This window comes from Callithrix jacchus, chromosome 14, assembly GCF_049354715.1.
Source record: "Callithrix jacchus isolate 240 chromosome 14, calJac240_pri, whole genome shotgun sequence".
Taxonomy (NCBI): Eukaryota; Metazoa; Chordata; class Mammalia; order Primates; family Cebidae; genus Callithrix; species Callithrix jacchus.
Window position 1 is genome coordinate 95,209,763 of NC_133515.1, and position 21,238 is coordinate 95,231,000.

Sequence of the window (21,238 nt, forward strand, 5' to 3'; positions counted from 1 at the left end):
TTCCGGAGAGGAAATGGGGTCTAGGGGAGCCTTTGAAGCCTGTGTTGGTGCAGGCCGTCCTTCCAGCTAACCCGGCTCTCTGGGGAATGTGTGTTTGACTTTCTTTTCCTGGTAAGATAAGTTCAAATGTCTGTGGATATTTGAAGCTCGGATGAAAGCGTTTCTATTCATGCCCCTAGAATCTGTGAGGCCTTTTCTTTTTCTTTTTTTTTTTAAACCAAGAGCCCACAGCAAAACTTGGGTTACTCGGCTAAGGAAAGGAATGTAGAGCAAGGAGCAGGGTTTCACCTTCAGCCCCAGACGGGCGAAGCAGGGGCGGAAGGGAAGGCAGAGTCCAGGGCTTCCCATCCCGGGCCTGGGGCGTAGGCCCCTCTGCGGTGGGCGAGAGAGCGGAGGGCAGGGAAGGCTGCGGCCGCGGATGGGTGCTTCCCGCCCCGGTGTGACTGGGAGGACGGAGGCTGCGACGGCAGCCGAGCCCACCCAGCTGCAGCCGGCTCGGGACGCAGGGCAGGGGCAGGAGGTGACCACCGCGCCGCTGGCCGCCTCGCCCAGACATTCCATTTCTGCCGCTGGAATGCGCGGACAAGGATCCTTGTTGGTCTTGGGCGGGGTTCCCCGGGCCCGCCTGGCGTTCGAGGCCCCGGGGCGGGCGTGGCGTGGCCGGGCGGGCGTGGCCCGAGGCCGCGGGACCTTTAAATCGGCGCCTTGCGTGGGCTCCCAGCCCCCGACGGACACAGCGAGGCCAGCCGAGCCCATCATGCCGCGCCCGGCCCCCGCGCGCCGCCTCCCGGGGCTCCTCCTGCTGCTCTGGCCGCTGCTGCTGCTGCCGCCCCTCGCCGCCCCCGACCCCGTGGCCCGCCTGGGCTTGCGGAGGCTGGGGACCCGCGGCCCCGGGGGCAGCCCTGGAAGCCGCCCCTCTCCCGTGGCTCCCGACGGCGCGCCCTCTTCAGGGGCCAGCGAGCCCGGCCGCGCCCGCGGCGCAGGTACAGGCTGGCTGCGGGAGGGACGCGCGAGCATGTGCGGAGGAGGAGAGGCCCGGGCATCCCCCAAGCTCTCCGCAGCGGGCCTCGGGCAGACCGTGGAGCGGGAGAAAGAGGCCCTTCCCCGGCTGAATCCTGTTGGGGAAGCAGAGGTTCAGAGAAGGGGAGGGAGATGCCCAACATTACTCATGTGTCCAGGCTAGGAATGTGGGTCTCCTGAAGCTCTAACTCACGCAGCCTCCCCTGTGATTTGGCGAGGAGCACAGGGCAGCTGGGGAGCGCAGGGGCTGCCGCCCAGCTCCGTCCCAATCCTGACCTCGGCAAACCCTTCCTGAGATTCCGTTGTTCTCTTTGAATCCCTCCGTCTCCAACCAATATCAGGGGGTGATCCTTCCTCCCCTCCCACAGCCCTCAGGCTGCCTCATACTGGAAGTAAGGGATGGGGGTGTGAGACCAGGAGACCCGAAGAGCCACAGGTTACTCCAGGGCCAAGACACTCTGGGTCTTTGGCGAACAATTCTATCTCTTTGGTCAGTGATGGATTCCTGAACCAGAGCAAAGCTTCTAGTGCTGCGAAGTGGGTAGGTCGTCTGACACAGCCCCTGACAGCACATGCGGGGAAACTGAGGCGTATCAAATTGAAGGGACTCTGTGAATCAGTGTCAGAACCCACCGTAAAATTGAGGGCTCCAAAATCCCAAGCAAAACTCTTTCCACTGTCCCAGCCTACCGACCTCTTAATATGGTTTGCGTAAGATTGTATCTTTATTTCCAAAAACCCCAGCTCCACTCTTGCTAAAGACAGTCTGTGCCAGACCATTTCTGGGTCTGCAGTCTCATCTGGCCAGCCAGGCTGCATGCCTCAGGCTTATTTGCATTGTCTGACCCCTTCTGCATCTTTCTGGATAAGCTGAGAAGGAGTTCAAGGGACTCTTTCCTGACTCAAATACTCAGTTCCAGTATTTGAAGTGGCAGATTTGAAATGGCAAAAGCAATTGCTACTGAGGCAGGAGGTGCCAGGGTCCACAGGGTTAGATTCAGCTGGTAGCTGTTTGCTCCAGGTGGGGAATTGAGGAAAGCCTCTCTTCTAGAAGTTAACCTTGCTCTAGTACTGACCAGCCTCCCTCTGGGATGGGACTGGAAGAGGAAGGAGAGATTCAGCACCAGGTGGCCGTGTTCCCCTAAGCTGCACTGGTCGTTCATTAGCTGGAGTCTGAACCTGCTCATGAATGATAGTATCTTAATAAATGCTAGATTCCACCCTTTTCCAATTTCTCTCCTTTTAGCAACCGGAAATTCTGAGCTTTGGTATGGGCTTTTATTTCTAGCAGGACTACAAGGACTCGACAGTATTGTGAGTCTGGTAACATTTTAGGAGATTCAGATTCTTTGTTCTTGGGAATCACATTGCTGTTATCTAGTAAATGGGAGTGAGATTCAAAAACAACTAATGATTGATGCTGAGTGAGTACCAATCAGGAAGGAACCAGATGTTCACAGAATGTTCTGCCACCCTGATCAAGCCTCAGGTATTACTTTTCAATGGCCATTGTAACAAATCACCCATGAATTTTGTGGCTTAAAACAACATACATTTATTATCTGAGAGTTCTGTGAGTGAGAAGTCTGACACTGGTCTCAGTAGGGTAAAATTAAGGCATCAGCAGGGCTGCGTTCTTCTCGGGAGCTCTAGGGGAGAATCCATTTCCCTTCCCTTCCCAGTGCATGAAGGCTGCTGAGTTCCTTGGCTTATGGCCCTTTTCCTCCATCTTCAGAGCCAGCTAAGCAGGTTGAGGCATTTTCACATTGAGTTACTCACATTTCTTTCCTCTGCCTCCCTCTTCTACTTCATAATTACAATGACTGACTAAATAATCCAGGATAACCTCTCACGTGGAGGTCTTTAACTTAATCACACCTGCAAAGTCTCTGCCCTTTGCCACATAAAAGTAGCATGTTTCTGGAATTAGGACATATATGTCTTTTCAGGGTGCTTAATTCTGCATATCACACCCTAAATAGAGGATTTGGTGTGAATGACCAAGTGGAGAAGAAAGGAATCATACATGTCTAGTTGTAAGAACATAGCCATGATATTTATAAGGACATCATTTGGGTGTTGGTGAAAGAACTGTCAATTACAAAGTTCATATCTTCATGTTGCCACCCTGCCTTTCTTTTTCTAATTATACAAAAATACTCTGACCCATCTCCAGGAAAGATTTTCAACATAATTATTCTTAGTTCTAGATCTATGGGACTTTCCAGGAATGAAGTAAAATTTTGGAGGTTTTATTTATTTAATATTAGAAGAGATTTATTCTGAGCCAAATATGAATGACCATGGTTTGTGACACAGCCCTCAAGAGGACCCGAGAACATGTGCCCAAGGTGGTCAGGGTGCAGCTTGGTTTTATACAATTTAAGGAAGCATGAGACATCAATCAGATACGTTTAAGAAATACATTGGTTTGGTCCAGAAAGGTAGGACAACTCAAAGCTGGTAGTGGTGGGGCTTCCAGGCTGTAAGAAAATTTAAACATTTTCTGGTTGACCGTTGAGTTTGTCTAAAGACCTGGGATCCACAGAAAGGAAATGTTCAGGTTAAGATAAAAGATTGTAGAGACCAAGGTTCTTTCGAAGTCTTACAGTGGCTAACCTTAGAGACAATGGATGACAAATGTTTGCTATTCAGATCTTTTTTCTTTTTCAAACCTCTAAGTTCTGGGACACACATGCAGAACTTGCAGGTTTGTTGTACCCATCAACCCATCATTTAGGTTTTAAGCCTCACATGCGTTAGGTATTTGTCCTAATGCTCTCTCTCCCCTTAGCCCCCGTCCCCAAACAGGTCCTGGTGTGTGATATTCACCTCCCTGTGTCCATGTGTTCTCATTGTTCAGTTCCCACTTATGAGTGAGAACATGCGACGTCTGGTTTTCTGTTCCTGTGTTAGTTTGCTCAGAATGATGGCTTCCAGCTTCATCCATGTCCCAAAGGACATGAACTCATGCTTTTTTATGGCTGCTGGAGTTGGTTATTTTAAATAAAGAAAGAACTTTAATTAATTCCTTTTTTTTTTTTGCTTTTAGAGACTGGATCTCATTCTGTTGTCCAGGCTGGAGTGCAGTAGTGTGATTGTAGCTCACGTCAGCCTTGACTCTCTGGCTTTAAGTGATCCTCCTGCCTCAGCCCCCTAAGTAGCTGGAACTACAGGTGCCTGCCACCATGCCTGGCTAATTTTTAAATTTTTTGTAGCGATGAGGTCTCCCTATGTTTCCCAGGCTGGTCTAGAACTCCTGAGCTCAAGTGATCCTTCTCCCTCAGCCTCTCAAAGTATTGGGATTACAGGCGTGAGCCACTGTGCCTGGCTTTAATTCCTTTTGACTTAACTAAATACATGACATACAGCATATTTCAGGGCGGTGGCTCAAAGTCAACATGCAGGATGTTTACTAAATACATAAGAGAATATTGATTTTTGTGGAGGAAAATGTTGTCTCAGAGAGAAGTGACTGGGATTCAGTAGCAAGCCCCCAGGGGCTGGGAGTCTGGAAGCCTGGAGTCCAGTCCATGCTCTACCACTTTCTAGTTTCACACCTCCTTGAACCTCAGGTTTCTCACCTGTAAAATGGGTATAAAAACGACCTCTGCACCTCCAGCTTCACAGGGTTGATGTGTTGGTAGTTGGTGATTCCTAAAGCATTACTGAAAGGGAAAACTTTCTATTTCTTAAATACCTCCAAACAACAGGTTAAAAATAAGAAGATACTTTTCTGCTTTTAAAAGAAAACTAGACAGAGACATAAGGTAGGCTGTTCTAGGTAAGGCTTTTTTTCTATAAACTGCTTAGTCTAGGCATTAATTTTGAATCTACCTTTTTTCCTACTCACTAAGTGAATTACCTTCTTAATCAACTTCTGCCTCCTTATTGGGAAAGAAAAGAGCCCTGAGTGACACCTCATGCCCCAGGACCTCACTTCCATTTAGGCTGCATGCGTGTAATGCCTGGATGCATGTGCATATGTGTTGGGTGAGAAGGGAAAAAAAGGCTTGAAAAAGAAGTTTAGGGCTGGGCGCAGTGGCTCACACCTGTAATTCCAGCACTTTGGGAGGCCAGAGTGGGCAGATCACCTGAGGTCAGGAGTTAAAGACCAGCCTGGTCAACATGGCAAAAGCCCATCTCTACTAAAAATACAAAAATTAGCTGGATGTGGTGGCGTGTGCCTGTAGTCCCAGCTACTAAGGAGGCGGAGGCAGGAGAATTGCTTGAACCTGGGAGACAGAGGTTGCAGTGAGCTGAGATTGCACCACTGCACTCCAGCCTGGGCGACAGAGTGAGACTTCGTCTCAAAAAAAAAAAAAAAGAAAAAGAAATTTAATGGTTGGCTTTTTTCTCATCTCACCCTGAATTATGGATTTGATTTTTGTATTGAGAAGAGAGAGTGTGCAAACCGGTTGGGAGAAACAGGAAAGAATGGGAAAGAATAGTTCAACACTAAAATGTACTGTAATACCATAGTATGTCAGGTACTTTTGTGTAGAAAAGAGATAAGTTGTTTAAAGGTGGGGAATCTGGTTTATTCATTTTTGTAGCTCCAGGGCTTCATACATGTAGGCCCTCAAAAAATGTTTTTGGTGAATGAATAAGTGAAAGAGAGATGACCAAGAGAGTTTGATGGCACAGTAGGGTAGATACCAGATCACAATCCCTGCTTCTTACAAGACATGCTCACGAAGTTGGAAGTGGACTAAACAGATGGGATTAAGATTAAACAGATCTAAGATTAAGTTGGCATCCCTCTTTCTACTTTTAATTAGCTCAGGGCTCTAGTGGGCCCCCAAATTCACTAAACAGAAATGATGGTCAGATAGAGGGAAGATTCAGGGATTCTGGAGCAGTTCTCACCCCCTTAGAAGTGTAGTACAAGAAAGGGGCCACCAGAAGAGCCCCTGAGTGCCTTGCCTCAGACTGTCACTGCCTGAGGCCTGGGCACAGTGGTTTGCAGTGAGTCTGTCCCTGAGGGCCCAGAGCCTTTTACATGGTTCAGGGGTACGTTGTCCAATTGTCTCCAGATAGCCAAGGTGCTTAAGAAATGTTTAGAATCCATTATTTCTCAGCAATCTTGAGGGCCCTTGGGAACAAAAGTTTAAGCAGAGGGATGAGGTTCTAAGTGAAATTTCAGGGTTCAGCCAGCCTGCAGGTGAGGTATTTGGGGAAACTTCACATCTCTAGGTGAATTCTCACCACAGAGTTCTGAAGTCCTTGGTGCTTTCAATACCGAAAGGGAAGATGGTCTTGGAGGTCACAGGCGTGGTGATGTTGGGGTCAGGAGATGCTGCTTTGCCTGGCCTCCTGGAATCCCAGAGTTCTCTGGAAGTGAGGATTATTGCATTTCTAACTGTGGTCTGATCATTGCTTGGTCTTTTGCAGGTGTTTGCAAGAGCAGGCCCTTGGACCTGGTGTTTATCATTGATAGTTCTCGTAGCGTACGGCCCCTGGAATTCACCAAAGTAAAAACTTTCGTCTCCCGGATAATCGACACTCTGGACATCGGGCCGGCCGACACACGGGTGGCAGTAGTGAACTATGCTAGCACCGTGAAGATTGAGTTCCAACTCCAGGCCTACACAGATAAGCAGTCCCTGAAGCAGGCTGTGGGTCGAATCACACCCTTGTCAACAGGCACCATGTCAGGCCTGGCCATCCAGACAGCAATGGATGAAGCCTTCACATTGGAGGCAGGTGCTCGAGGGCCCTCCTCTAATGTTCCTAAGGTGGCCATTATTGTCACAGATGGGAGGCCCCAGGACCAGGTGAATGAGGTGGCGGCTCGGGCCCGAGCTTCTGGTATTGAGCTCTATGCTGTAGGCGTGGACCGGGCAGACATGGAGTCCCTCAAGATGATGGCCAGTGAGCCCCTAGAGGAGCATGTTTTCTATGTGGAGACCTATGGGGTCATTGAGAAACTGTCCTCTAGATTCCAGGAAACCTTTTGTGGTAAGTTGGTCAGTCGTTGCTTCCAACTAGAAAGGATGTTATATTCAGACATTATATACCCAGAGAAAATAGTTTTATTTTCTTTTTTGGTGGAAATTTAATGAAAAACTTAAATATATCCAGTGTGTGTGTGTGTGTGTGCGCGCGTGTGTGTGTGCGTGCGTGTGTGTGTGTGCGTGTGTGTGTGTGCGCGTGCGCGTGTGTGTGCGTGTCTGTGTGTGTGTGTGTGCGTGTCTCTGTGTGTGTGCGTGTGTGTGTGCGTGTCTGTGCGTGTGCGTGTCTGTGTGTGTGTGCGCGTGTGTGTGCGTGTGTGCGTGTGTGTGTGTGTGCGTGCGCGTGCACATGTGACCAACCTAAGCACACGATGGTGGTTTAGGAATATAGAGCTGTATTATATGGAAGTTGGTTTCCTCATAAAATCTTCATGTTTGCGTTAGAACTGTGAAGGTCTGCAAACATCCAGGATAAATGACCCCGCTGTTCCCTGTAAGGGTAAGGAAAAACAAAACTCTCCTGCCCTCTCTGCCCCACCACTACATTTTTTTCCCCTGATACATATTTTTTTAGTTTTACCATCTCTAGATCTAACAGAACTCTGTTTGTTCTCCTGTAGAAGGCAGGGAGCAGCATCTGTCCTTGGGAGTCAGCAGGCCTCTATTCCAACGTCACCGTCAGCCCGAGCGCACAGTTAGTGAACGCTCTTGTTTTCAGATTGGGCCCTTTATCTGATTACTCTTTGTTGAACAACAGGATTCAGGGACCAGGCAGTTTAGGGTTTCAGTGCACTTGAAGGAAAGCAAGATGATCTTAAGAAATCATTCTGTTACTCTGCTACTCCCTCCATCATTTAGGATGGAATTTGAATAAGAATATGCTAATTTTATTGGACTTTTTGGCATAAATTGATCAAATCTAGGAATACAGATCCATTTAATGCTGGAGCTTATTTTTACTCACTGGTCAGAATTATGATTTGTGGGACTCATGATTTATTTTTTATCATCTGGAAATAATCTTCTGATGCCTGTATGTGAATATCCAAGCAGTTGTGGACAAATTTCTAGTTCAGGCGAATTTTTAAACAGAGATACCTTTTTGCAATATAATTTGTTCCATGCATGCATTTGTTGATCTCTGATGGTACAAAAATTAAAGTAATCCCTCCCTACCATCATGTAACAATCTGGGGGTGGGAGTGAAACAAACAAATGAACCAATAATTAATTACAATTGTAAATTTCAAAGAGACTTTTTATCTAAGTTAATGCGAAACCCAGCCATAAACGGTTTGTCAGGAAAAGGGGGATGAAGTCTTGGTCTGGGATGAAGTTTGGCCTCATTGCAGCCAAACTTGGCTGGGATCCCCTTGTCTTTCCTGTCCCAGGACACTAGGCTTTCACAAGCCATCACTGGCTTTGGTAGCATCTACTTGGCATTCATTGGCTTCCAAAAAGAAAGTGGCTTTCTTTCTCCCAGGAAATCACCCTCCCACTCCATGCTTGTGGGTGAGAGCTTTTCCATCAACATGCTGGTCTGTGGCAAAGTTGGGTTTCAAAGCTAGCACCTGGGGGTGGGCTTCAAAGGCTATAAAGTAACAAGTGGTGAGTGGCAATCTTTTCCTTCTGGTACAAAAGATCTGCCTGTTCTGGGAGAAAAATGTCCTCTCTATGGAAAAAAGACTGAGGGGCAGCTTGTGGTAGTCAACTGCTTGGAAAGATCATTGCATGAAAAGGCCCTTCTTGGGAAAATATTAGCCTTGTCCTGTTGCCAAGGGCAGTGGAGGCTGGGTTACCTGCCATAGGAGGGCCAGCCTCCTCCAACAGGCCTCCTTGGTTTCTCAGAAATGACTTAATTCATTGATTCATCTTTCAAAACAGGCCATTAGAAAAAAAATATCCAATGAGACATAAATCACTCCAGGAGCAAAAATATGGAGATGTAGTTTAGCTAATGTAATCTCATTTATTTTGATCTTCCTTTTCTTTTTACCTGTTTGTATTAACATATGAATTCATTATGGATTTAGCGTATGGATGAGTTCACCCATCTTACATATTCAGAAAACAGTTACCTGAATTGCCCTCGACCATATATACCACTGCCCACCTGTGAGTTGGTTCTAGACTTAGTCCTATGCTTGTGTGAGAATTCTGTTTAGACATAGACTATAGAACTCTTGGAAATCAGATTCTGGCTACAGTGGGACAACTAGCTTGTAGCACTTCAGGCTGTATATTATTGTTCTTCCATTTCTTGTGGTGGGGAAGCACAAATATTTTCTTCATAGGGAGGTGGATAAGCCAAATAAAACATCAATTGCCTGGCCTGTGTAAGTGTTTGGCTTCAGTTCCAAATTTCAAACTCCCTTTCTCCTTTGAGAAAATCTATATAGCAAGAAGTGTACTTTTAAATTAGTAACATTTCTAGTTTAAGAGTAGCATTGCTAATAAGCCAGAGGTAGAAAACAGCCAATTTTTATAGTGAAGTAAAGATAGACTGGGAAAGGAACCTGGAGAGCAATGTCTATCTGACCTGGGAGAAAGTATCTGAGATGTCTCCTAAGTGTCAGTGCTGACGGTTCTGAACTTCCTCTGCACAGCGCTGGACCCGTGCATGCTCGGAACGCATCAGTGCCAGCACGTCTGCATCAGTGATGGGGAGGGCAAGCACCATTGCGAGTGTAGCCAAGGATACACCTTGAATGCTGACAAGAAAACATGTTCAGGTGAGGCCTGCGTAGGGGGCCATGACTGAATCAAATTACTGGGGAACCTGTGCTCCAGGTTTTGGACTGGCCTTGTGCTTTGACTCTCTGACCCCTTTTTACTTAGCTGCCTTTTGCCTGGTTTACTGTTGTTCATCAGCAGTTTTCCCTGAAAAGGAGCTTAGGGAGGAAAGTGAAATGATATGTAAATCAGCTTATTTCCATATCTTTTAAGTTTTAAATAAAATCATAGGAGAAAAGGCTGCTAAGAAAGAGGTCCAGGCTGAGTGCGGTAGCTCATGCCTATAATTTCCACATTTGGGGAGGCTGAGATGGTAGGACAGTTTGAGGCCTAATTTGAAATTAGCTTGGACAACACAGTGAGACACCCATCCTACAAAAATTAAATTTAAAAAATTAGCCACATGTGGTGGTGCATGCCTATAGTCCCAGCTACTTGGGAGGCTGAGGCAGGAGGATTGTTTGAGACCAGGAGGTCAAGACTGCAGTGAGCTATGATAATGCCACTGCATGACAGAGGGAGACCCTGTCTCATAAAAAACAAAAGCAAAAAAGAAAGGGGGAAAAGAAAAGGTCCAAGATTCTTAGTCCTCTTGAGGATTTGGAATTTTTCCTGGATTTTATTGAATTACACACAAGCTACTCTCTTCCTCTCTATAGTCATAGATGCTCATGGAATCTAGAAGAAGTAGGGAAGTTAGAGGGGTACTCACTGGTCTGGTACGTAGATCCGTATATGGAGTCAATGAGGAATGGGAATTAGATTTTTTTTTTTAATTCCAGAAAAAAGTTTTTGGGAGAAAGAAAACTTAGAGATAGTTTAATTTTATAGATAATGAAATTGAGATGGACAGAAAGGAGAAAACTTACCCATGTTACAGGGTATGTCAGTGAAAGAGCCAAGACCAAAGGGTTGATTCCCAACTCCCAGCCACCCCTCCCTTGTTTTATTAGCGCTCTCTCTCTCTCTCTCTCTCTCTCTCTCTGTGTGTGTGTAAGTGGCATGGCCCATAATTATTTATTGCTGCCATGCATGCATTTACCTTTGTCTCAATCATCTTTTCATAGCTCTTGATAAGTGTGCTCTTAACACCCATGGATGTGAGCACGTCTGTGTGAATGACAGAAGTGGCTCTTATCATTGTGAATGCTATGAAGGTTATACCTTGAATGAAGACAGGAAAACTTGTTCAGGTAAGTGAGGGAGAATCTTTCCTATTGCTGTTTAGCTATCTGCCTACGTACCCAGTGATGGAAGGGCAGGTCACACTGACTGAGAAGTAGGTGTGTTTTCCTCTTTCGGTACCTTGAGCTTTTCCCATTTCTAAGTCTTATCTAAACGTTAGAAATGGTAACATATATGTATCTCCACCCAAACATATAAATGTGTTGCTCATTTCCTTCTCTGTGCCCAGCCTGAACAATCCTTCCCAAATGCTACAGACAATTTAGTAGGTTGAATCACATAACAACCCACGATGTACTTGTTGCTTACAAAGGGAAAGACAGTAACTTTATAGTGGAGAAATTGGCAGACATCAGCTTAACCAAGTGATCAAAGTTCACATCAGTGATGACACATAGTGACATTATGAATGACCTGACATGCTGGGCTCAATACTGTGGACACAACAGCACACTTGTAGTATTCTTGTTAAAAATTCAGGATCATGAGGAAACGTTAGAAAAACCCAACCTGAGAGACGTTCTCAGTTCACAAAATAGTTTCCCAGTGCTTTTCAGAAGTGTGAAAGTCGTAAAAGACAAAGAGCGACTTAGGAAGTGTCCCAGATTGGAGGACATGTGAAACTTCATGCAACGTGGAATTGTGGATTGGGTCCTGGACCAGAAAAAAAGGCATTCATGGCAACAGTTGAATAAAGTCTGTAGATTTGTAAATCATAGTCTATCAACGTTAATTTCTACTTTGATAATCATACTATGGTTATGTAAATTACTGTTTGGGGAAACAGGGTGAAGTACAGGAATTTTTGCACTGTTTTTGCAACTTTTTTATAAATCTGAAATTATCTCAAAAGTTTAAAAATAAAATATAGTTAAAAGTATATCAGTACAGAGGAAAGTGCATTGAATGAGTCTTGAGTTCTTATGCTGCTCTGAATCCATTGGTCTCCCTTGGGCTCCTTTCTCTCATTTTAAAAATAGGAGAGGGTTGAACTACAATTTCTTCAAACTCTATTTCTATGTCTTTCTGAATCCAGTATAATTAGTCACACAACTGTTGGTATCCCTCTGAGTTGGGATAAGTATAATAAGTCTAAAGGAATGCTTTAGAAAGTATTTATGAGGGGCCGGGCCCGGTGGGTGGCTCAAGCCTGTAATCCCGGCACTTTGGGAGGCCGAGGTGGGTGGATCACGAGGAGATCCACCTGGTCTCCATCCTGGAGACCATCCTGGTCAACATGGTGAAACCCCGTCTCTAGTAAAAATACAAAAAATTAGCTGGGCACGGTGGCGCGTGCCTGTAATCCCAGCTATTCAGGAGGCTGAGGCAAGAGAATTGCCTGAACCCCGGAGGCGGAGGAACGGTGAGCCGAGATCACGCCATTGCACTCCAGCCTGGGTAACAAGAGCGAAACTCCGTCTTAAAAAAAAAAAAAAAGTATTTATGAGATACTTAGGTTGTAAAAACTCAATAGTGATGATTTTGAGAAGAAATTGGGGAAGGTCAGAGAATAATTATTGTATGTGCAGGATTTCATTTAACTCAGTTAACTTCTAGTTAGAAAAAACAGCGCCAATGGCTTTGAATAGTTGCCAGTAAGTTTTCCTCATATGTTGCTAGCTGGAAATAAGGTTTCTATCCATGGGTAATAAAAGAGTCTTCCACCTTTTATTTCTTTTCTCCTGAATTTTTGTTTCACAGCTCAAGACAAATGTGCTTTGGGTACCCATGGGTGTCAGCACATTTGTGTGAATGACAGAACGGGGTCCTATCACTGTGAATGCTATGAGGGCTACACTCTGAATGCAGATAAAAAAACATGTTCGGGTAAGATCCACTCAACAAATTCTTTCATACTTGGGTCTTTTACAGTGAAACCAACTTGCAACTCATCAGCAAAGAGGTTCTTAAAGGTAACTTAAGAAATCAAGGTTCAGACATGCTACCGCAGTTTTAGATGAAGGTACACATTGCTCAGAGGGTGGTGAGCTCACTGGAGCAAACATAGATTACTTCAGAATATTACTGGGAAATAGGGAGTGGGGGGTATGAGAAAAGTAATTAAATGTAGGGTCCTTATCCAGGAAAATTTTATAGTTCTGTACACTGAGCACTTTTAAGCAAAGAGGAAATTTTGATGGAAGTCAGTTGGACAGTAACGATTTGGTGTGATAGGATGAACTGATCTTTTTCCAGTTAAAACTTGGCCTGGAAGTTTCCTGTAGTGTTAATCTTAAAGCTGGGCGATTTTAGTAAAGAAGACTTTGTGAATGCCTGAATTAGACCCACACAGATCTTCCAGTAAGTTTGAGGCCAGTCACTCTCTGGCAGTTTCTAGATGATCAATCATCAGTGAAACTAAGCCTTATACGTTGGCCAATGACCCCATGCCAGTGCTGTTAATCCTCATTAATTTGATTTAAACTTACTGGCAGGACAGGGTGGCATTTATAAATGTAAAAAAACTTCTGAGAGAAATTCCAAGCTCTCAAGGTGGCATTTAGCTTTGGCATATGGAATGTGTTTTAGATTTGATGTATATTTTCCTCTCCCTTGAAGAGATAGAGACTTCAAGATAAACAAAGGGAAATGGCATGTCACTAAGTCCCCCCTGCTTAAAAAAAAAAAAAAAAAAAGGAAACCAATAAAAAGTACTAGGTACCTACTTTGTTCCCAGTATGGCACTAAGCATTGTGAGCATATAAAGAAGCATCAGTTTCTGCCTCTGAGTAACTTAAACATTGGTGAATTTTTGTTTCACAGCTCAAGACAAATGTGCTTTGGGTGCCCATGGGTGTCAGCACATTTGTGTGAATGACAGAACAGGTTCCTATCACTGTGAATGCTATGAGGGCTACACTCTGAATGCAGATAAAAAAACATGTTCAGGTAAGATCTACTCAACAAATTCTTTCATATTTGGGTCTTTTACAGTGAAACCAACTTGTAACTCACCAGCAGACAGCCAGCTCCTTCTGAAAGCAGAAACTGAGCCAGGGAGAGGACTGATGGACACTAAGGGCTATCGAGGCTGGGGAGGCAGGCATCTGTGAATGTGGTGTTGGGTCTTGAAGGATAGTGAGGGTTTCAATTGAGAGAAGAGCAAAGTGGCACTGGCAGGGGACTGGCTTGAGCTAATTTATTCGTTCAGGGCAGGATGACTAAGAAAGTTGGGTGTAGAGGATTCACCTATGGCTGCACTTCTCAAACTAGTGGCAAGTGTCCCAGTTGGTACCTTAAGCTGCCAGGAACATTGAAGACCTGGGCAAACAAACCAAAAACAGATTTCCATTCAGACTAACAGATAGTATGGAATAAAGTGAAGCAGTTTATTTTTTAAAAACATACATCAAAGAAAATTTTCAGTTAAGACAGACAATACTCCCAGATGCCAGCAGCCCATATTCTTCAATGCCTACTGTAGGCCATGCGGGGTTCTAGGCATTTTAGCTACAGTAATGCCGCTTAGTACTCACAGCAGCTTTAGGAGGAAACTGATTAAGTAACTTGCCCATGGTTACTTGGCTAGTAAGTAGCAGAGCCAGGGTTTGAACCCAGGTACTTGCTCTGGTGCTTACATAGGCTCTTAACCCCTAAGCCATACTTAGTGTACAAAGCACAAGACAGCAAAGAGGAACAGAAGATACACTAGTGGGAAAGTTAGTATATATTTGTTTTTTTCTTCTCTTTGTTGAGAAAAGGTCTCCTCTATCACCCAGGCGGGAGTGCAGTGGTGGGATCTCGGCTTCACTGCACCCTCCACGTCCCAGGCTCAAGCGATTCTCCCACCTCAGCCTCCTGAGTAGCTAGGACTTCAGGCACATGCCACCACACCTGGCTAATTTTTGTATTTTTTGTAGAGATGTGGTTTTGACATTTTGCCCAGGCTTGTTTCAAAGTCCTGAAGTCAAGCAATCTACCTGCCTTCGCTTGCCAAAGTGCTGGGATTACAGGTGTGAGCCACTGTGCCTGGCCTATTTATACATATTAAAGTAATAGTGAATGGCTAGGCATAGTTGCTCACGCCTATAATCCCAGCACTTTGGGAGGCCGAGGTGGGTGGATCACAAGGTCAAGAGATCGACACCATCTTGGCCAACATGGTGAAATCCTGTCTCTACTAAAAATACAAAAATTAGCTGGGTGTGGTGGTGTGTACCTGTAGTCCCAGCTACTCAGGAGGCTGAGGCGGGAGAATTGCTTCAACCTGGGATGTGGAGATTGCAGTGAGCCAAGATTGTGCCACTACACTCCAGCCTGGCAACAGAGTGAGACTCCATCTCAAAAAAAAAAAAAAAAAAAAAAAAAAAAAAAGGAAAGAAGGAATAGTGAATATTGCTATAAAGGTAGGAAACATACAACATACTATGGAGCAGATCCCTTCTAATGGTCTGCTTTTCCCTTGCTAGTGGTAGGAAGGCAAGTAAATTAAATGTAGAGCCCTAGATCAGGGCCAGGGGCTGGAAGCATGTCCATTTCTTACCTGTAGAGTGGGTACTAAGATGGAATGAGGGGGAAAAAATGAAACACCCTGCTATAAGGCATTTTGCTGATAACAAATCTAAATTGTAGCACTGAAAAGGAATAGCCATGTTAAGGTTGGAAAGGCACTTTATGTATAGATTGTATGGTGCCATGCATTTCACACAATGCTATTCTTTAGGCACTAGTGAGCCACGCAAGTCCTGCACATGAAATGACATTTAAGAGGAAAATTAGAAGGAAATAAAGAACTATTTTGGTTCCTGCAATGGCAGAGGAGGAACCTGTGTCTTCCAGGAAGCCTTTCTGGGTTTTAAAGGAGAATTGCTGTTTTAGTTGTCCTAGGCCAGTCTGAACATGGGACAAGGATGGCAATTTGCTCTGCTCTCCCTTCAAACTTGGGCAAACTGCGTTTGTCCCTGAAATGTTATTTGTTTGCGATAGATAGTAAGTACTTTGCTCTCTAAGCATACACATCATAATTACTAACGTGGTATTATTTCCCCATCTGTACTTGTGTGTGTGCGCGTGTGTCTCCAGGTCAGTGCTTTCTGTTCCACTTTGTAAGCTATGAAGGCAGGCACTTGGTCAATATAGAGCTTTTGGTGCAGCATCAAACTGAGCTCCATTTATGATTAGGTCCCTAAAACATTATTTTTGGTGGTGATGATGATGATGATCCATGAGAGCTGGGGATGCTGGGAGCATTGGGGGTCGTCAGGAAAGGCTGGAAGTAAGTTCTGGAATAGAGTCAAGACTCAGTGCTGCCCAGTGCTGTGGGTAGAAAAAAAAAGAAAAGGCACCCTTAGATATCTGTGAGAGATAAAAAGGAAAGGAGCGTGTGTGCTGTGAGGCCAAAGGGATGAGAGGTATGGGAAGAGAAAACAGGCTTGCTCCTGCAGCATGGGGCCTGCTGCTGACTACTGATGGGTTGATTGTCAGCACTTGCGGGGACCAAATGGAAGCTTCTTCTCTCAGATGTTTATGTTTACTTTTCTATTTAATTAACGCGTGAATATTTTTTTTCCTGCACCATTTGCGGTCAGTCCGTGACAAGTGTGCCCTAGGCTCTCATGGTTGCCAGCACATTTGTGTTAGTGATGGGGCCACATCCTACCACTGTGATTGTTATCCTGGCTACACCTTGAATGAGGACAAGAAAACATGCTCAGGTGAGGACCAGCCCTTTAAGGCAATTTCCTTTGGTTTGAGAATTTTCCAGGAGCAAGCTTTTTTCTTTCTAAGGCACAGTTGTGATTTTTTTTCCTTGTCAGAATTCTCCAGTATTCTCCACTGGTCTACAGAATAAAACAGTGATACTCCACCAGGCAGCCTACCCTCCATGATCTCTTTGTCTTCTCTCTTTTTTTTCACATTTTTCTTTCTAATTAAACCTTCTGCCTAGGTCTGGATTTTTTTATTGTGGTAAAATATACATAAAATGTACCATTTCAGTTATTTCAAGTGTACAGTTCAGTGGCATTAAGTACATTTACACTGTTGTGCAACAATCACCACTATCCATCTCCAGAATCTTTTATCATCTCAAACCAAAACTCTACCCATGAAACAATAACTGCCCATCACCCACGCCCCCCAGCCTGTGGGAACTGCTTGTCTCATCCTGGCTTTTAAAACTTTTCTCCTCTATTTGCCCCCAGATTTGCTGCTTCTGCCTGCGTCCTATGGTCCAGCCACAGTAGGCTGTTTGATGGTCCAGGAGCATGCCCTGCACTCACTTGTTTCCACTCTCCCCTCAATGCTTTTGCTTGTCAGAATCCAAGAACCACATTTGTGGTAACATTTGGTTTTGTTGAATTAAATTTCTGCCAATGTAGTGGATTTTTTTCATTTCCCAGTTACTAATGAGGTGAGGCATCTCTTCCTATGCTTGTTGGTCACTGAGTTCCATATTTGGAAATGCTATTCATGTCCTTTTTGTATTTTTCAATTGGGTTATTTGTATTTTTCAATTGGGTTATTTGTATTTTTCAATTGGGTTATTTGTATTTTTCTTATTGATTCATAGGAACTCTTCATAAGGTATTTTTTGTTTTTACTTATTGTAAATACTTTCTATCATTTTGCTGTCTAAATGATGTCTGTATAACAGTGTTCATACTGTTTTAAGTCTTAAGTTGGGTAGTGGGTACTAAGACCATTTGATAAGGGAAAGAACAGTCTTTTTCACAAATGATGCTGGGGCACTGGATAGCTATGTTGTGTTGAATCTAGAGATCCATATGGGGAGTACTGCCATTTTAAGAGTCTTTCGTTCCATTAATGTGGTGTGTCCTTTTTTTTTTTTTTTTTTAGGTCTTCTTTAATTTCTTTCAAAATTATTTTGTAGTGTTCAGTGTACAAGTCTTGCAGTTTAAAAAATATTTATTCCTAACTATCTTATTCTTTCTGGTGCTATTATAAGCACCATTTCTCCATTTTCAATTTTGCTACAACCCCCAGGTCTATAATTTTCTATGAAGTGTTTTAATTAGAATATCCCACTGAGCCCATGCCCTCAGAGAACTTAGAGTCTATCAGGCAAGACAGACGCTGAACAAGTATTATAAGTACTCATCTTATGGGTACAGGGATGCTGGAAATGTAGTTGATATTCAGTAGTTAATTCCTGGTTTATTGACTGATTAACTAAGATGGGATTTGGGCTGGCTGTCTCTAAAAGGTTCAATAGGGTTTAGACAGGTGGATAGATGATAGATTACATTTAATGCATTTGTGATCTCCCATCCCTATATTGGATCTTTGTAAAATGTTAGAGTAAAAATATTGCAGCAAAGGACCATTTCCTGTCCTCAGGTCCTTTCCTATGGAGCATTACTCCATAGGAAAATGATACACCAGTCTTCAGACCTGGGAAGTTACTCTTATTTCTACTCACAACTTTAGGAGGAGCCCTGATACTGAATAGGAATAGCTGCCTCACTGAATTACAGAAAGAAATAGGAGTTACTTTTATCACCTCTCATATTTGATTAAATGTCAATACAAACCTGAATTTTTAGTTCCAAAGTATTTATTGTTAAGAACTAAGACTCTCACTTCAAACCATTCAATAGAATAACAGTCCTCTACAGGAAATCAGGACTTAACCTAGTTTTTATCTTTTTTTTTTTTGTTTTTTTTTGAGATGGAGTTTCACTCTGTCATCCAGGTTGGAGTGTAGTGGTGCTATCTTAGCTCCCCGCAACCTCTTCCTCCAGAGTTCAAGCAATTCTCCTGCCTTAGCCGATCAAGTAGATAGGATTACAGGTGCATGACACCATGTCCGGCTAATTTTTGTATTTTCGGTAGAGACAGGGTTTCGCTGTGTTGTCCAGGCTGGTCTCAAACTCCTGACCTCAAGCAATCCACCCATCTCGGCCTCCCAGAGTGTTGGGATTACAGGCGTGAGCCACTGCGCCTGAGCCTTGTTTTCATCTTTGATATATTTTGGCCACACAAAAAGAGGACTATTGTCCTAGTTGTATTTATTTACTTTTAATAGACAGGGTTTTACTCTGTTACCCAGGCTGGAGTGCAGTGGTGTGATCGTGGCTCACTGCAGCCTTGAACTCCTGGGCTCAAGTGATCCTTCCATCTCAGCCTTTCAAGTAGCTGGGATTACAGGTGTGTGCCACTATGCCTGGCTAACTATTTTACTTTTTTGTAGAGACAGGGCCTTGCTTTGTTACCCAGGGTGGTCTCAAACTTGGCCTCAAGCAATCCTTCTGCCTTAGCCTCCAAAAGTGCTGTCATTATAGGAATAAGCCACTGTACCAGGCCCATTTTCTTAATTACATAGCATTACATGAACACTGTCTCATCTCTATATCCTTGCCCCACCCATATCAACCATGTTTTTCTAAATTTACTTTATATCATGAATAATTTCTGGCAATCACAAAAGTATAGGAAAGAAAATCATGAACCCTCATTTAAGCATCACTTAGCTTGACAATTATAAACATTTTTGTCAATGTCTCCTAAGATAAATTTTTCTGTGATAATAAGTATTTTCTCATCTTTTTGTTTGTTCATATATTCCTTTACCTCTTGGAAAATGCACTTTGGTAGGTCTTAATGGTGGAAATATTTGATTGTGGATTTCCTGATTTGTTATGATTCCTAGATAGCTATTCCTACATAGTATATTTGTGTACTGTCATTGTCTTCAGTGATTGAGGAAGCACGAAGACTTGTTTCCACTGAAGATGCTTGTGGATGTGAAGCTACACTGGCATTCCAAGATAAGGTCAGCTCGTATCTTCAGAGACTGAACACTAAACATATCCTTTCTGGAAGGTTTTATGCTTCTGCCTGGAGCCAACCTAGGTACTACAATTGAGCCAAACACTTTAAGACATTCCACAGGCAAGTGACTGGCTTGTTAAGGTTTAATATGAGCAGCAGTAATATACAACTTAAGAAAATTTAGAGTTCTTTTCTCATGGTTTAATAGACTGTTGCACTCATTCAATATTTACACATAAAAGCTGCCTATTTCGTTCCCTAGTGCTTTTCCATAACTGTATATACAGCTCCTAATGATGCTCTTACATAACAGATAGAATATTTATGCTAATGATTCCTTAATATGGCTTAGTTCAGAATCTGTATATGTACAAAGCAAGTCAGCTGATAAATGGGGTGTGACATCTCAGATTACACACAGTTGTACACTTTGACTAGCCAAGTGGTCAAAAAGCAGATTTTAAAATGTAACGTGATACAACCTCACAAACATTCAAAATCAGTTCTTTCTCCAAAGGAGTAACTCTGGAAAAGTTTATCAGAACAGTTCAAGTTTACAACTCTGTTCCTACGTACCTCAGAGGAGTGGAATTCAGTTTGTGGTAATCTAGGCATCTGCAGAGACTTTTAAGGGAGGTACAGATAGTTTCAAAGAATCAATTTACAAATCTTTCACTTGCTTAAGACGCTACTTGGAATCAGTTGGCATTTTCTTTTCTCATCTCTCATTTCGGCATCACCATTCTCCTAACTTTACATAAGAAAGGCATATTTCTGACTTATCCTAGATCTAGTCAGGTGCATTTCTTACAAAAGTAGAATCTTGAGAGAGCCAAACAAAGGGACAATCCAACAATCCCTTTAACCAAGACTTCATAAACATTGCTTCTCCCATCCCTCCCACGAAGATGCCGCTCCAATTAAATTTTATATGAGCAAAAACATTTGAAGGCCACTGCTGTGGTCTACTTTTACTGTGATCTCTGAAGAATAGCATTTTTGACTTTCAGATTGAATTCAACTTGTGGTGAGAAAAGTTTTGCTCTTTTTTTTCGCTTATCACAGGACATAATTATTTTATCTTGTGTTGAAGTGTCTGAAAGTGTGTTTATATTTTCTAACATGTAAAAATAAACGGTATTGGCCTTAACAACTTGCCACTTGATGATATTTTGGAGAAGTTGAAAGTAAATGAATATGGACAAATGCATCGTTAAATTGCTCCAATTTTTCACCTGGAAATGTGGACAGCTTGGTATACTTCATATTCATGCATTCTTTTGCACACCTGTTATTGCCAATGTTCCTGCTAATAATTTGCCATAACCTGTATTAATGCTTGAATATTACTGGATAAGTTGTGTGAAGATCTTCTGGAGAATCAGCATCATTTTTTTAAGGAAATAAATATGCAGATCCTTATTAAGAGCAAACTTTAATGTCTCTAACTTATGACTGTGAAATGGTTGGTGGGAAATAGAATGAAAAGTTTAATGTTTCTTTATCTACTAATTGAGCCATTTAATTTTTAAATGTTTATATTAATCAGATAACCATATTCACGATGGAAACTTTAGGTCTAATTTCTTTTGATAATATTTATAATATAAATC

The 21,238-nt window shown here is 43.3% G+C and overlaps 1 protein-coding gene across 3 annotated transcripts; it reads left to right on the forward strand.

Annotated features, from left to right (window-relative positions):
* The first annotated feature begins 720 nt into the window (after positions 1 to 720).
* MATN3 (matrilin 3) lies at positions 721 to 20,982 on the forward strand. Of its 3 annotated transcripts, XM_078348447.1 has the most exons (9): positions 721 to 983; positions 6,415 to 6,981; positions 9,581 to 9,706; positions 10,775 to 10,900; positions 12,594 to 12,719; positions 13,656 to 13,781; positions 16,421 to 16,546; positions 19,550 to 19,660; positions 20,787 to 20,982. In XM_078348447.1, exons 1-9 carry the CDS (start codon positions 758 to 760, stop codon positions 20,840 to 20,842), a joined length of 1,590 nt encoding a protein of 529 aa, XP_078204573.1. In that variant the 5' UTR covers positions 721 to 757; the 3' UTR covers positions 20,843 to 20,982. The 3 variants fall into 3 exon arrangements, with proteins under 3 accessions (XP_078204573.1, XP_054101155.2, XP_054101156.2); XM_054245180.2 differs by lacking the exon at positions 20,787 to 20,982 and having other exon boundaries at positions 19,550 to 19,803; XM_054245181.2 differs by lacking the exons at positions 9,581 to 9,706; positions 20,787 to 20,982 and having other exon boundaries at positions 19,550 to 19,806.
* Positions 20,983 to 21,238: the final 256 nt, after the last annotated feature.